Below are 17,105 nucleotides of genomic sequence, written 5' to 3'. Positions count from 1 at the left end.
TATTTTTATACAAATGAACAATTGTACAAATTTTGCTGTCAATTGCTATCAGTTTGCTATTGCAAAATACGTAATAAGGCAGCCAGATCGTTCTAGTTTAGTCATTTGTGTCAGTTGGCAAATCTAGTCGGCCATGTGTCGTGATAGCCACTAGGGAATCACGTAAGATTGGAAATGTTAGTACAGAATCCAAATTGGTATCAACATACATCGGGACTATACGTGCGAGTTTTTGCTGAGTAATTGGGATTTTGTAGAGTTGGTCTCGTAGACTTAGTGACATTTTACAAACATTCGTTTTTGAATTGCGTAAATGTATATAAATGACATTCCTTTTTTAAAAGTTACATGATTTTGATTTTTCAGTTAGATACATTTAGTGCAATTTTTATGTCAGACTCTATAAATGGATGAATATGATGGAAAATGAACATGGAAAAAAACAAATCTTTACATATAGTAAAACGTAGAAAATACCAATACAGAAATATAATTCAAAGATTTATTACTTACATTATGTTCCCAAACAACTTTGTAAGCGGGAGGATTGGCATCAACTTTACAGCCGAAGTAAACGTCATCACCCTCTTCAATGTCATTCGGGTTCATCTTGGCCCCAAGGTGGATCGTTGACTCTGGCATATCTAAACAAATAAGAACCTTATTAACACAAAACTAAGTTCAAATTTCAATGTCTGATCCTCTAAAGTTTGATGGACAGGCCAAAAATAAATATAGCATAAAGTTGAGGAAATATCCCGAAATTGTGTTTGAAAGGATAAAGTCTTGTTAACTTTATATTGGCTGTTTAATTACCGATATCGGTCGGCTCAAAACATTAATATTTTAATAACTTTGAGGATAAAAATGAAGGAAGAGTTTCTAACCAATTACAGAATTTAGTTATTTATTTATGATTCTGGTGGTTGTGTATTTAATGAAATAAATATAATCATTGGGTTCCGACTTTTTCTAACGTCTTGTTATAAAGGTATACTAGTGTACAATATTTTGCCTTTCAAGTTGCGAAGCAAAGCCGGTTCAAATACAACAGATAAGGTCCGACGAATAGAAATAATCTTCCATCGAAAATTTAAAAGTATTAAAACATTTCAGATAGATATGTGAATAATATTATTTTCCATAAAATCAGCGAATTATACATACAACTAAGTTCTGACTAAGTTAATTTTAATTACTCGTCGTCCAATTTGTATAGAATTAAATGAAATTTCAGTAAGTTTTACACTTACTTCATCAAAATATCAAATTGAAAACAAGGCCCGGAGGGGTGGAATAATTTAAAGTATTACGTTTCTGGCGATGGATATCTTAGTTTAAAATTATGGCAGTTGTTAATTTACATCTTAATTGGCGAAGAGGATAGTTAAAATTGAAATACGTAATATTTTTTGTTGTAATATTAATCAGAATTAATAGTTTAGTAGGCTTATTGTAAACAGATATAAAAACGTTTTGTGAAAATGTTTGTTTATAGGTATTTCACGTTTTAATGAAATAATTCTAGTAAAGTAAGTAAAAGTTGGAATAAATTTGATACATATTATGTTCAGATTAATAAATAAATATTTTTTTTTTGGTAGAGCGTGAATTACACGATGTTTTAACTTATATGTGGATAGAGGAAGACCGGGCATTGTGGCGCAACTCGGTCATTGACAGGCTAAATTGTATGACTGAACATATTTGACCGGACTTTTAATAGAAATACAATAAAACAAATACTAATAACGAAAAACATATATTTCCCAATTAAATTTTGTCGTATTTATACGTTTAACCATAAAAGCCACATTACCATACGTTTACGTTCTACTATGGAAAACCACACGTTACGCAAATTGCTCCTAAGATAAATTTTCACTTAAGGCTGGATTAAAAACGTTTACGTGGTTTGGTAATAAAAAAAGCTTTAAATTCTAGTTTCTCATACTGGTAAAAGTCAAATAAAATTATAACACTAACCGATAATATTTTAAGTCAATGAATTGCTTTTTAAGCAATAGTTCTACAAAGTCACAAAACAATCTAGTTGGTTTCAATATTTTGATAAATATGTCTTTTGAATTACATAGCAAAGTTGACTAAACCAAAGCAAAAAATCTCATTTTTTATCCTTTTAAAACTCTCATTATACCACATTCTACCACTCACGTCATTTATAGACAGTAAACCCAACATACAATTTACCTAGCCTACACTTTATTCAAATTAAAAAACAACAGAGGCTCAGCGACCTCACGAAGTTCTAAGTAATCTTGAAGCTATCGCTATGGTGGCTCATTAATTGTTGCCCAGCGATTACCAACAAAGCAAGCAATAAGGATTATGGCGCTGCATGCCATATTATGCAAAATTCCACTAACGTAATTGGTTTTATGTTGACGGTATCTTGCGAAATGGTTAGCCTTTGCTTTTAAATGATTGGTGGTACTTGACTTCTTGTAGTAATAAAATAAAATTGGTTTTTTTTTAGCGGCAGTTTGGTGGGTGGTTTGTTGAATAATATTAGCCTGATTAAAACACATAAACATTATTTTTAGTAGCAAATAATTTATGTTCTATGTACACTATTTCTATTAACACGCGTTTTTAATGTTAACTTCTATTGAGAAAGATACAGCCAGAGCTTGACATTGTTAAGTTGAATAATTGAATCCGTATCAAAGATCTAGGACATTTTGCAACTTTGGAAAACTAGGTCATGAATTATTTGATTCACAGCTTTTAGAGGAAAGCCCTTTCGGTATTTTAAACGTCACAAAAGTTTAACAGTTTTATCATAGCAAATAAATACGTTCTTATTTTTTTGCTACGACATTGAATATGCTATTGTAGCACGATTGTAGAGAAAGCGTAGCAATACCGTAGCACGTCGCGTAGCCGGTTCTAGTCTAATGTTTGCATAACCGAAATCTGTATTATAATATTCTAATGAATTTTGTTTAATTGCTGTAATTAAATATAAGTCTGTAATTGAATCTAAACTAAGCGACGGCTTGTTTGAACACGTTCTGCAATTTTGCTGTTTACTGCAAACAAGTGATCGGAAAACTAAACTTCGCGTGCACCAAATATTGATAATTGTTAAACTATTATAAATTTACTGTGCTGCAAATATTTATTGTGAATCAAGTTAGCATTGAAATCGGTGTATAAAATATATGTTTGGTATTTCAATTTTGCTGTCCTTAAATTATTTTCTAAAATCGAAATACTCCGATCAACAAACGCCTAACACAGTTAAGATCTTATGACATATCAATTAAAAAAATAGTATCCTGTTTTTGTGATGCAGGAATATATTGTATGGAGTTTGTATAAATTCCATACAATACTCCATTCAAGGTACTACAAAAGTGGTTGTAATATAACAGCCACTTTTGTAGTGTCTAAGAAAACCAGCAAACTCTTTCTAATTTACAATATAGCATTTATAAAAAAAAAAAAAACGTTTCTAATCTTTAAAACAACAATACATTATCACGTTATTGTATAATTATTTGCTTGAAATTACAAAATTAATTAAAAATTGTACTTACAGTAAACATTGAGAGGTAATTTGCTCTCAATTATCGAATGATTGAACTTCGGATGTTCAGCTCTACACGTGAGCACTTGCCCGTTGTTTTCTTTCGCAGGCATCCACGTCAGCAACGATTCCGTTTCATTCGCATCTTGTATGCCCTGAAAAATCTTTACTGTATTAGTAACGAGTTATACAAAAGTAACACATATGTTTGATGGAGTAGGTAGTCAAAAATGTAGAGACATAATCAATATCTAACAAGACAGGTCTAGAAAAAAAAAACCGAATTAACTTGTGCCCTGAACTGTCTCTACAGAATGATTAAAAAGTGAAATCAAGAATATCCGTCTGACACATTTTGTGTTCATTACATAGTGAGAGAAATACAAACTCTTATCTTATTACACGGTCTAATTTTTTTTTCGAATAATTTTTTTTACCTCACGTCTTTCTATTAATCAATATTTGCTAAGACATATCATTCACCACTGTACACATAATTAAAAGTAACACTTACAGACTCTTTAGTCATGGCATCAAGCTTCTTGCCTGCCAGCCACCACGTGACTATAGCGGGCGGCCTCGCGCCCGTCGTCTTGCACCAAAGCTCCGACTTTCTGCCGACCGACAGCGGCTGCTCTCTCGATATTATCTCAACAGATAGCGGTTTTACTGGAACAAAAGTTTTTTTAATTAAATTATTCGTAGTTAAAATATGGTTTGTAGCTTAAAACAATTATGTAACAACTGAGAAGGTTGTTCCAGATACACAGTATCTGTTTATATATAGAAACTAAAACTAAGCTAAATATTAAACTACATTATTTGTTTATATTACGACGGCGAAGAATAAAATAATACACAAAACAACATTTACACATAATATATTATCTTGAATTAGTTTTAAGATGTTATATAATGTTTTCAAACAACCAAATCAGTATTTTACCCGACTAACGTGTTTAGAAGATTTTAGCGCTCAAATATGTAAAAGTACATGAGCATGGCATATTTAAACCTTACTACATAAACCATAAGGTCGAGTTAGGTATAATGAAGTCACACGCAAACATAGAAGACACGTTTCAAACCGGTTTTAAAAATAACACATAATAAATAAACAAAAACATAAGTAGCAGGTACAACAAACAATGAATTAAAAATCTGTAAGTATGTACCTCAAAGTAGTGACGTAATAAAAATTAAAGCGACTCACAAAAACAAGGCATTTATATTTCACAAATGAGTTCGTGTTGTTATAATTTCGATAAAATCTTTCACGACAAGGTAACTTAAACTACTAATCAAAGTTTACGTGAAGGTAACGGTATAGAACCTTTTTGATTTACAAATTGAAGTATAAAAATAAGTAACAAGATTCCACGAAATTAGACGACTATCAAACAATGGGATCGCATTAATAGCTTGTTCTGTAAAAGCCTTAATTTTGATGGTTAATTAGAAGTTTGCTAAATCGCTACGGTTGTATAACTCCTGAGTTTGATTTGTGTACCAAATAATTCCTTTCAACTTTTTTTAGAATATTAATAGTTTGTTTCATTTTTTAATTAATACGATTCAAATGCCCGAAAGTCCTACGGTCTTGTTTTTTGCGGAACTCGTATGGCCATCTATCAGTTCTAGAATCAGATCATCATAATGACCAAGGAATATACCTACATATCCTTGCAAAATGCCAGCACGGTCCGACACCGGGAAGTGAGTCGAAGGTAAAGGGACAAATAAAAGCTTGTTACAACAAAATAATACTAAATAAATAAACCCATTTGATAATACAAATAGTTTAGTAACCATTTTGAAATTCGAAAATAATATTTCGTGCTATTTTAAAGTCAATCCATTAATTTTCTATTCCAAAATAATTTTAACCTTAATTCTGCTAATAATTTCACAATGTTCAGTACTAAAACAATAAACTACAAATTATGGACACACCACCACATACTGCCATTCAATATATCATTATGATATATTTTTAGTACGCGAACTGTATTTATAGTAAAATAGATACCAATATTAATTAGTAGATTAAAATTTAATTCAACATCATCATTAGGATGATAATGTAATCCACAATATGATTTAAACATTCAATAATTAGAACTAAACGCAATAATGAATATAATTTTGATTTTAAGGTTAATCCTGAATCGAACTTTAAATCTGGTTCTAATTATTTTGCGGTCTTTTATTTATTCTAACGTTTTATAATGGTGAAATAATACTATTTTTAAAGGAAATTATCATCGCCCTATCTATCGTAGTTGCCTTGCGATAGAACTACGATGGACAGGTATGTGAATAGGTTTAATCACAAGGAAACCACTAAGGAAATCTGGGTTTTATTCATTTTAATCAGAAATCGCGAATCTTCAGTGAAATCGGATATTAATCAAAGCCCAACAGTGGGACTTCTATCTATATACTAATATATAAAGCTGAAGAGTTTGTTTGTTTGTTTGAACGCGCTAATTTCAGGAACTAATGGATCACATTGAAAAATTATTTTCGTGTTGAATAGAGAATTTATCGAGGAAGGTTTTAGGCTATAAACCATCACGCTGCGACTAATAAGGGCCAAGATACAATGGAAAATGTGGAAAAAAACAGGGCAGATATAAATCATAACTTATATCTTCTAACGACGCGGACGAAGTCGCGGGCAAAAGCTAGTTTACAGATATAAAGACAAGGTTTAAACAATGAAAAAACAAAATTACCTTTCTACCTAAAACATTAACAAGAGAAAGAATTTTCTATTGCATCCATAGCAAACAATGCATTAAAATACCAGTCCCAAATGGCTTGCACTACACTCGCCTAAGCTACAGGCGACCGGACAAACGCACCGTCCGACGTCTAACCTCCGGAAACTGTACAGTACTGTTTCGTATAGAACTGTTTACATTTAGACGGCAGCCGGTTTTTCTTCCGGCTTTCCAATCGTAGACACTTGTGTCCGGATGCCCGTCTTAGCAGCCGACCCGATAAAATAGATTCTAGGCTAAAAATGCAACAGAAAGTTCTTTGAGCACTTAGAAGTGGAAATTCCATCTGGATTCGTTTTAGACTGTTCAAAGGTGACTTTTTAAAATAGTACTGTCACTTCTTTTAGCTTTTAACTTATTGGGATAGAGGTTGGAGTTGATTTGTGCACTTGGATTTCTGAGGGTAGATTTGGTATTCCTTTTTACGTGAGAAAGGTGTAAAAGATTTTAGTTTATATATTTCTATCAGTATTTTATTTTCGTACTAAATTTCATTTTTCTAAAATAATAAGTAAAAAATGTAAAATATAATTCCAAAACCTTACAAAAATTCCATTTATACTAAATTTTCAACACCTTATAACATTTTAAAATGAAATAATATACTCTATCATCAGTTTGTACAAAGCATTAAGCAACGTGTAGCACGAAACTACAAAAACGATTCTTCAATATTTATTCAGCGAAATAGAGAGATCAGCATAATACAAGTATGTAAATAGACAACATTTCAACGGTGTTACGAACGAAGGTACGACGCGAACAATATGAATAATGCGTTATTCCCGTCCCAAATAAGGCCATTCCCCTACATCACAGCGAAATAAGCAATACACAGTCACACCCACATAGAATAATGCAAGAGTTATGTCACGTCACACTTTATTTTCCGAGAATTTTCAAGCGAGATCAAGATACATCGAAAACCTATCGAGGGTAGAAATAGAATCGTTAACTCGACATGTAAACCAATAAAATGTAATTTGACACCTGATCCAAGACGGTGAGCGAACGTGGTATAAGAGCTGGTATTTTTTCTGCTGCCAAACATTCGCTGAGTCTAAAAGGGATATTGGTTTAGGCTCCATTCGCAGCTCCCCAAATATTGGTGTTAATGACTGTTAATAACTGTCCGTTATTGAGGCAAAGAATATTGCAAACCCCGTTTGTTTTCATTTGTTCGGTGTTTTCCTGATATTCGGGGTTGGGCGAAAAATGAGAATCGGGATTTTCCGAACGGAATTCGTTATTTGTGTACCCGAAATTTGTGTTGAAACGATATTGTTAAGCTACTATTTGAGCGTTCGAGTATAAGCGTCTATAAAATCTAAATCGACCAATTAAAATGAAAAAACAAAAAAGACAAAAGTTTGTTTTGGTTGCCTGAAAACTTTTGCGCATACCGGAATGCTCTTTTACGTACTTGTGTTATTGTAGGTGAATACTTACAGAATAAATCAATTTTAATAGTTGACTTCTGCGGTGGCGCTAGCAACGTATTATCCGCTGTACAAGTATACGTCGCTGCTAAATGCGCTCTCGTCGCATTCCTTATAACTAATGGTAAAGTCCTTGTAGGCGCTGAATATTCTCCAGCACTTAATGTAGCCAACACTGTGTCTCCTTGAAGCCACTGAATTCTCGGCGTCGGGAACCCTACAACAAAACTTAACGTGAACACAGGAAACAAAGAGATTACAATCTCAAAATAACATCCTTTCGTATTACGAGAACAAGATTGCTATTTGTACAACAAATTGTATACCAACATTTTATATGATCACTGATTTTTCGTTGACATCATTTTTGGGAATCAAAAGCAGGCTTGACGATGTTGAAAGTATTTAAATATCAAAAGATTGACATCAAAGAACTTAGCCTTGGAATATAAGAGGTCCGAGGAGAACGAAAATAAACGATACATTTCAATCAATTTCGTTTGAGTTGATATGGGCCTAGTGAAGCGGTTGACGAGATTATTTCTTTATTTTTCTCTCAATTTACAAACCAAAAAGTAATGAGATTGTAACAATATAGAGCTATATCCGTCGCCAATATTTCTGTTACGTTGATACTTGAACACGAGTTTATTGCAGTCAGAAGTGTTACAAGCATTACGTATTTCGCCCCTTTTAAATTCATTTCCCAGGCGTGTCGGTGTAGATGCGAGTTTCTGCTACAAAATTAACATTTATAGCCCCAGAGTACAAATTATTTCCGATAACGGCAATAATATTTTTAAGCACCACATGGGTATGAATGAATGAATAAAGATAATTATGTGTGCGACACTAAATTGCAGCGCGGACCTTTTTATTTAATATAACATTGTGTCGACGCACTGTGAACGATTAGATCGTAATCCGTAATATTGTCGTAGTGATTATGCAATAGAGCTTGTATTTCTGTTTGTATTAAATACAAGCCTTCAATTTCTAATTCGACATAGACACATTGTGTCTCGTTATCGTGCAACATCACGACATGAGCTCCTTCCATGAGACAATCGAAAATAAAGGATGGATTTCCTCTTAGGTCATTACCAGCAAATTCTTAAATGTACTTACCGCCTTTGACTGAGCAAACTAATTTGAACTCTCCGCCTTCGTGATAAGGTCCAGCTGTACCTGAAATTTCCTTCCCGAACTCGTCGAAGACTGCAGGTTTGCTTGGAAGTTCTGTAACAGGAAAAAGTATTTTAGCAACACGGAGGGTTTATTAGCTCTTTAGAAATAATACCCCTTTTGCGGTTAAGTGGTAATTTATACTACAAAAACTACCTACGCTAAGTTTTATAAGAAAATAGGTAAGGTTTTCTTACTAATAACATGAGAAAGTCACCTTGTTTTGCGAAGCTATTCTCAGTCTTGACCTCGTTTAGATTTTATTGTTTTAAAATAATGGGCTATTAAGTGAATGGAAAGATTGAATTTAAAACGCGCTGAAAATTTAAATTCGTTTCACATGCACATTGAAAGTCGTAAAATAATTGAAGTTGTTAGAAAAACAATTAGAATTTTAAGTTCGGATGCTTGCCTTGTTTTAAGAAGATTCAGTATTAAACTTATGTACAAAATGCTAAAACAATTTGTGATATAACGGGCTACATGCACGTTTGGTATCAATTCATTCTGTTTTTTTAGTTATTCTTGATTTTAACCAAGCAAACTTTAGGGGAAAGCCTTAAAAAATAAGAATAAGATAATAAAATTAAATCAATTTAGTCAAAACGAATTTCTATCATTTGCGAAAACAACTGCGCTCGCCGATGTTCTCGTCGAAAATTTATTCACAATCAAAATGAAATCAGTACGCGGCGAATCGCAAAAGGCACCCGACGAGCCCGGAATACCCTCAAATTGCGGATAAACAAACTAGGAGCGTTCAAACGTGGCCGAGGAAATGAAAATATTTTCGTTGAGTCGAAACAAAAGGTTCCGCGATACCAGTATTCAGAGGAGGTTGCCATTCATGCGAATTATCCATACAACGTATCCGTGCAACGGTATCGCTTACTAAAATGAACATCTGCCACCCGTTCATTGTTTCGTACGTTACACATAAGTGCGGACCATCCGAAATGAGAATTTTCCCAGTATTCGGGCGCAAGAATGGCGAATATCTGTCGATGATGGCACATCCGAATATTCTCCATACTTGGGAATCGATATCCACAGTATCGTGTGATTCGATATTGTACAGAATTCAAATTGACCTGTATACCGTACGGTGCACTGTAATTTTCTTTACAAAGTTGAAGGACGTTTTCAAATGGTGTTGAATTTTTAATGATCAAATGAAATACATTGTAGTTTTATCTGCAATCTGTTTTGATATATAGCTTCAAAGTAAATTTGCATTACTAAGTCAATTACAGTTAAGCAAATAACATTATTTGCAGAATCGGTTTTATGTTGTATTTGAGTTTGAATGATCTGTTAGCGTACTTTATACATGTCGCAGTCAACTGGCTCAATTCGCCGTTCAATCAACAGCCTAACCAATTTCCTAAACAGCGTCGTTCAAATAATTTCCTGGATGATATTTAGGCATTTGATCAAACACCAATAACAATAATATCCTGGTATATTGTTGGTTAATTCTTTGGGTAAGGTTAGGAATGTGATCATAAAATTCCCATTTATTTTTAACCTTCAGAAACGCATATTTCCAAAGAAGGAAAAAAAAACAATATTTTTTACGTTATTAATTCAAGCAAGCCTAACAGGCGCTTATAAATATTATATTACGAACTGATGATTCTAATGCGCGGTTCTACCATGACCGAGACATGGAGAAGAACCTTCAATATACACGACAAGTTACACTTTTCAATACTAATATGTAGATGTGTGATCATAATGTCTAAATTTTATTCTGGGATTTAGTTGAACGGTCACTGTTTAGCGAAGAGGATTGTTTAATAATCGAACGGCTCATTATGCTACTTGACTACGGCATATAAATCGAATCATTTATTTGGCTGATTAAAAACATACCTGATTTTTTTTCTCGTATCAGGATAACATGTTAAAATACTTTGGAATTTAAAATCCCTCTACCCTGATATCGAATTCCCTCATTAGCTACAGCTCTGTACCTTTTTAACAAAGTCACAAAAGGTGTTTCTCTAAAGCAACCAATAAAAAAACTTTGCCTACAAAAACTTCGGTCGTCCGTTAAACTTTTTCGTGTAGATCGGACAGATAAGGGGGAATACAGGTCGAGTTCAAAGACCAAAAAAAATATAGAAGGTACCTCGTTTTTCAGGGAAGGATGTTAAAATTCTAGTTAGATGCCGATCTCGGTATAATAAACTTTTAAAATGTATAGTTTTTTCAGTTATACAAATCGTTACTTAAAGACCTTTCGGAAAGCATTATGCTAAACTGTAATTATTGTTAAAGTAAATTTAACGCGATCTCTCTTTGTTGTTATTCTGTATTGTCAAAAATAGAAATTTATCCAAAAGTCGAATGATTTTATCAGAAAAAAAAAACAGTGAATTTCCTCGCGATATTATTAGCGTATGAAGTATGAACCTTCTATACTTCTTTGATCTATGGTCCGTTCCATCCGATATCTTTCAGGCCATATTGCAAATGTACTTACGTAATACGAAGAGATTTCCCTTAATGGAATCTATTAACAGAACAAAGAAACCAAATCTGACATAATTAATTAAACATTTTCATGTTCATGTGTGATCGCATTAGTGGTATTAATTTTGAACTGTGAGATTGAAGACGAAGAGTAGCACAAAAGAGGGGGGGGGGGTAAATGAATTGTTACCAGTGTATTAGGTTACCGTAACGTTAGAGTATTAACAGGTGTGCTAATTATTTGATCCGAGACAATTGTTATGTCGTATTTGTTTTAGAGTTGACGGTTTGCTTGTTACCGGGGAATATCAATCTTTGAATTGTGTTTAAGGTGTTTTTTTTTCACAAAAATCAGGGACATATGTATTTGAAATATAAGGAGAGATGCCGCTCTATGTAGTTTCTCAGAGGTGCAATAAAATAACTTTTAAAGGTAGTGTCTATTTCACAAATAGGTATAATGGAAAATAGCTTTCATATAAAAAAAAAACAAAGCAAAGTATATTTTAACAAAGAAAACACAACACACATTTAAAACTAAATGTTTGCGTAATTATTACCATAACTATCAATAAGTAAACACTGATATTAAAACAACAATATTTACCATTTGTTTTATTATTGCAACTATTCAAAATATAATAACTCGAATAACAAATTATTGTTGATATTCCGCTCTAATTGAATGAAAATAAATCATCAGTTTTCAAACTGACAACGATTTTGTAAAATCATTGACCGTTTCGAAATGATCGGATGAAAATTGGTAATAGAATTTTTGATACACTGCCACATTATTTCTGGTTTTGGAAATTCAGGTAATATTTTTCCTTAAAAATTAAGAAATTTAATAAAGGATCTCGCGAAAAGTTAACTTTTAAAGTGAAAGCTCTTGTTTAACGGGTCACGATTTTAATAGGTATTTAGAGAGCAATTGATTATTTCATATATCGTTGTAATTAGACTGATGACATTGTATTTTTGTTGCCATCATAACAACAAATATAAAAAAAAACGATGCCGTAAGAGATTTATGCCTTGTGTCGCGGGACGGTTCACAAACATTATAGTCACATGCACAAAGACATCCAGACTCAGAACAAGCTTTAGTTTATCACATAAATGCTTGTCTTACGCGGTGATCGAACCCGCGACACGTCGCGCACAGTCGGTTTAGCATGGTCACCTGAACAACGCGTTTAAACGTGTACTGGGATAAATATTTAAGGATGCTTAAAAAAAGAAATGGACATGACTTTTATCAAATTTAATTTGTCACCTAGTACGGAACCTCAGTGTTGCGAGTCCAACTTGACTTGGACCATTATGACCAGTTTAAACACACAAAGAAGTAAAAACGTTGTATTTGTACAGAACCCTCAATATTTAGAGTCCGACTCGCACTTAAGCGATTTTATTCAATACTAAGGACAATTATAAACGACTAAACGTCAACCCAGCCGTTGATGGGTCCATAACACTGACGAATACATTAAACATGAGCTTCTAAAAAACATTTTTTGTGTGTTACCATTATACAAAAGGAATAATTAAACGCTTGGGGAAAATATTCAAGAAAGCTTTTAACCTCCTAGGCCTCTAATTAACAGGGCGGTTATCTGTTGTAAAGATCGCATTAATTTTATTACGCTCTTTAAATACTTTTTTGTAAGTTTTTTCTGGCATTTTCTCTTTATGTGATTATAACGCTGTGAACGTATAACTTTTATGTAAAATATTTTTTCTAAAATGTTAATAAAAATTGAATTTTGTCCCACCTTCGTCTTATCCAAAAAGGCGTTTGGATAAAAGTACGGTCTAAAGTAAAAATTTCAAACGATTTAACTTGCTGACTTAGAATCTCTAATGGATATAAAAAGTCTTAAAGTTAACGAATCTTCACAAAACTATCGTCTGCATTACTCAGCAACTCCAAACAATTCAGAAAAGACTCCAATAACGTTTGCTCTTACAGACAACCATCCGAAAGTCGATGTAAGTTTTATGCAAAGGAGAATGTCTTACAGCAATCGCTTTGAGTCACTAACCCTATAAAACAGTTTGCTAGATTTTATCTTTATCGCTTAAAACAACGCTTATCTTCACTGAATGCTGATATCTTTGTGTTATGTAAATTTTTATTTTAGTCTCTCTGAAACGAAATTTCATATTGGCATGACCGTGAAACTCTCAGACCAGCTCAAAGACAACCATATCTAAATAGCTGTTTATGACTCGGGTCGGAATGATAGCAATAATTTGGCATCTTCTAAAGGCCCTTTAGTTTGTCCTTCGGAAGATAAAATGCTGAGATAAATGCAGTATAAAACAGGTACAGCCTTAGATGAACAATAAAAGATAATGGAAACCTGTGGATCTTGTTTTTATCAGGCAATAAATGTTAATGTGGAAAGTGCTCAGTCCTTTCATCACCTCTTTAGTGTTATAGTAATATAGACTTAGATATTTATACATTGATTTTAAGCCAAGGCTTCTCCTTTAATTTTGCTGTCGATTCAAAGCACAAAAATAAAATGCCGCGTAAACCTGAACGTGTATAAAACAATTCTTATGTAAACGAACGTAAAAGTGTAATCCAGATTAAGTCATGTCATTTCTTAAATTACATTTATGACTATCACGGTACTTTGGGTACCATCTTTATTGTTCGCTCCTCATAACGAACGTCAATCATAAAACAGAATGTTGCTCTTAACAAATATCGTAAAAAGAAGCCCGTAACGTAAGCAGGTAATCTGTTTTACCGACCGTCCGATAAAGGTGGATAGATACACGGGTAAAGCAGGTCCTCATAAAATTTTAATTTGAACTGACCCGCATTTTTACCGTCAGCGCACAGACGTAAATCATCCTAGGGCGTGTTGGACTTTCCTTAAACTTTCCGTGTTGATTCGACCAGGATAAGGAAGGGTCAAGTTTACGATCGTACTAGTTTTTATCGAGATTGCCCGACGGTACGGCTCATAGCTTTTGTTGGGCGGTCGTTTCAAGGTGAATTATTTTATTAAAACACAAAAAGGGGGAACAGATACGGACGCGAGATTATGTGAGAATTTAAGAGTTGCGCCCATCTGCGAGATCTCATTGAGATAAGCGATAGTTTCTGCACAGATTTAATTTATAACTTGACTCGAGTTTTGTCGTGTGAGTAGGGTTTCTCTTGCTTTGAATGGGAAATTATGACAGCTGATAACGTGGAACGGTGAGTTATCAATTAGAGTAAATCTTTACACAGATGTAGAACATTTGTACCTGTTTTCTAAATTTTTATGTAGTTTAGTCCTTATCATCCACATTAATAGTGTTTTTAGCTGACCGGTAACTTTCTTTTTGCACATTAATTCTGTCTAGGGACTAGTTTATCACTTAAGGGTATGAAAGGAAGATAGTAGCCGATTTTCAGACCTACTAAATATGGTTCTGCAATTTCAATAAAAATCGGAACACTTTTGGTGCGGATGGTAATTAACTTCATTAATCCATTGGCTAATGTTAAAATCTTTTAAATTACAGTATGAAGCTCCAAAACCAGAAGTTCGATAAATAGGGAATGATGGTAACCGCACTGTTTAATCGATGTCATTCCCTCCCAAATTGAAATTACTAGGGGAGCTTAACTCTCGCTACAGTTACAAAACAACGGGGAGTTAGATGGTTAAGGTCGTAAGGTGACGCCCTTTGAACAAACTGTTAATTCTTGCGGCCATCATTGTTTAACTTTAGTGCGCTGTTATAATTAAATTTATTTTATTCCTCTTTCAATAAAATTTCACTATCAATGTTATTGAGGAAAATTTGCTTCATCGCAACTATATTGTTTCCAATCAAAATTTAAATGGTTTCGTTCCAAATAGACTTTTTTAAGGCAGTTTTGAAACGTTGAATGAAGGTCTCTTGTAGCGCGATTCCGAAATGAAATATTGCTTACCGCGATACCGTTATCTGATTTGTGAACATTTTAGACTATGGTTGATTCATAAGTAGAAAATGTTGGTGATCTTGTTTGGAGACAGAGAAAACAGAAGAGAGAGATTTGCCTACTCATGTGTGTAGTATAAGGCTCGCGTCTTGTAGGGAAAAAAACAGCTTGGATTCAATTAACTAGTATATATGTAATTGCTCCAAGGAACTAGATGGGATTACATTTTCTGTTAAATAAATATAACAAGAGACGTGTAGGTAATATTATTTCTGGGATAGTGATTAAAAATCTTTCAAATGGGAGTGACTCGCGTGAACGATTGGTACTATACCTCTAGTTCTGTCTTAAAAAACAACATATCCGCATACAACCCATCAATAATTATTGTATTTTAGACTTTTTTTAAGTATATTTAATATTTAACTGTCTTTACCCTTGCATTGGTCCCTAAAAACTCTACTAAATTAAGGGAACATTTTGAATGAAGTTTATAGTTCAAAGTTAAAAAGAACACTTATCAGTTACACGATAAGTTATTTATCTGACCTAGTAATTAATTACAGGTAAATGACCTAATTAAAATCAGACTATGCGTGACTACAAAGTGTTAATTTGTGAATTTAGTGTTCAGTTTTAATCCTGCGCCCTTTGGGTGACAGAACGACGACGATACAGTTCTTATATCACGTTTTAACGTGTTAGCCAATCATAAATTGAAAGTTTAGTGTTTAAATGTTGCTTTTATACATGATAGCCAAATGGTGTGACCTTTGGACTGGCAAATGAAAGGTCGTGAGATCGAATAACAGCATGACAGCATATTTGTATGGCGAGACAATGCAATATTATGACATATAGCAAATCTGATGCTTCTAAAAATATTTCTTTTAGATTCATCTCAAATTTTCTTTCCAGCCAAAAGCAATATAAAAATAAAAGAATATATAATAATAATAATAAAAAAACAAATAAATGAATACACAATATCCCAACAGAAAGATACAATACAAAAAGAACTTTCTATTTATAAGCAGTATAATGAATCCTCGAAAGAAATTCAAGTACCAAAATGTTACACAAATAGTGAATACCTGTACATAAATAATAAATTTTAAATTGGTCCCAAAAGGAGGACGTCTCTGCCAAAAGGTGGAACTACAATGACTGATGATAAATTAATCATGGCTGCTGGGCTCTAGGGTAATACGATGGCGAAGTTTACTCGAACCGGCCTACTATTATCTTTTAAGCAAGGCTGTAGATGTTGTAGAAAAGAGACGATATAATAAAGAGTTTTTGTGCCATCTTGCTTACACCGCAATGGTTCTTATTTTAAGAGCTGTGGTAGATTGGTAATAAAATTATTTTGTTATGGAATAAAAAAATATTAAAAATTGTAATAAAAAAAGATATTCTCAATGCAGATTTTAGGATTTTGATCAGTTCAATGTCCAATAGCCGGATGGCATGAAAAATTATAACGGTTTATGAGAATCCTACGCGAGACAGACGGGCAGACACCGATATCTTAGTAACACCTTTACCTTTCGGCTGCGGAACCCTTAAATGTAATTATAGTCGCAATATAATATTTCCCGTTAGGTATTTGTTTGTTAAAGAAACTATATCAGGTCAAGGCTCTCAACATGACGTCATAATGTTATAAATCACGTGATATATATTTAAACCTACTGTTGAATAACATTTTGTGTATAATACGA

At 33.2% G+C, this 17,105-nt stretch overlaps 1 protein-coding gene across 2 annotated transcripts in view; it reads right to left on the bottom strand.

The window, feature by feature from the left end:
* Positions 1-17,105, bottom strand: part of LOC113508590 (nephrin-like) — a 126,619-nt gene that overhangs the window by 38,388 nt on the left and 71,126 nt on the right. For both annotated transcript variants that reach the window (XM_026891713.1, XM_026891715.1), the window contains exons 4-8: positions 8,907-9,017; positions 7,789-7,995; positions 4,068-4,222; positions 3,564-3,708; positions 514-644 (exon numbers count right to left, since the gene is read on the bottom strand). In XM_026891713.1, the coding sequence (XP_026747514.1) occupies positions 514-644; positions 3,564-3,708; positions 4,068-4,222; positions 7,789-7,995; positions 8,907-9,017 (749 nt within the window). The remainder of the gene's footprint in view (positions 1-513; positions 645-3,563; positions 3,709-4,067; positions 4,223-7,788; positions 7,996-8,906; positions 9,018-17,105) is intronic.

The sequence above is a fragment of the Trichoplusia ni genome, chromosome 2 (assembly GCF_003590095.1).
Source record: "Trichoplusia ni isolate ovarian cell line Hi5 chromosome 2, tn1, whole genome shotgun sequence".
NCBI lineage: Eukaryota > Metazoa > Arthropoda > Insecta > Lepidoptera > Noctuidae > Trichoplusia > Trichoplusia ni.
The sequence above is the reverse complement of the archived record's forward strand: the minus strand, read 5'-3'. Positions and strand labels throughout refer to the sequence as shown.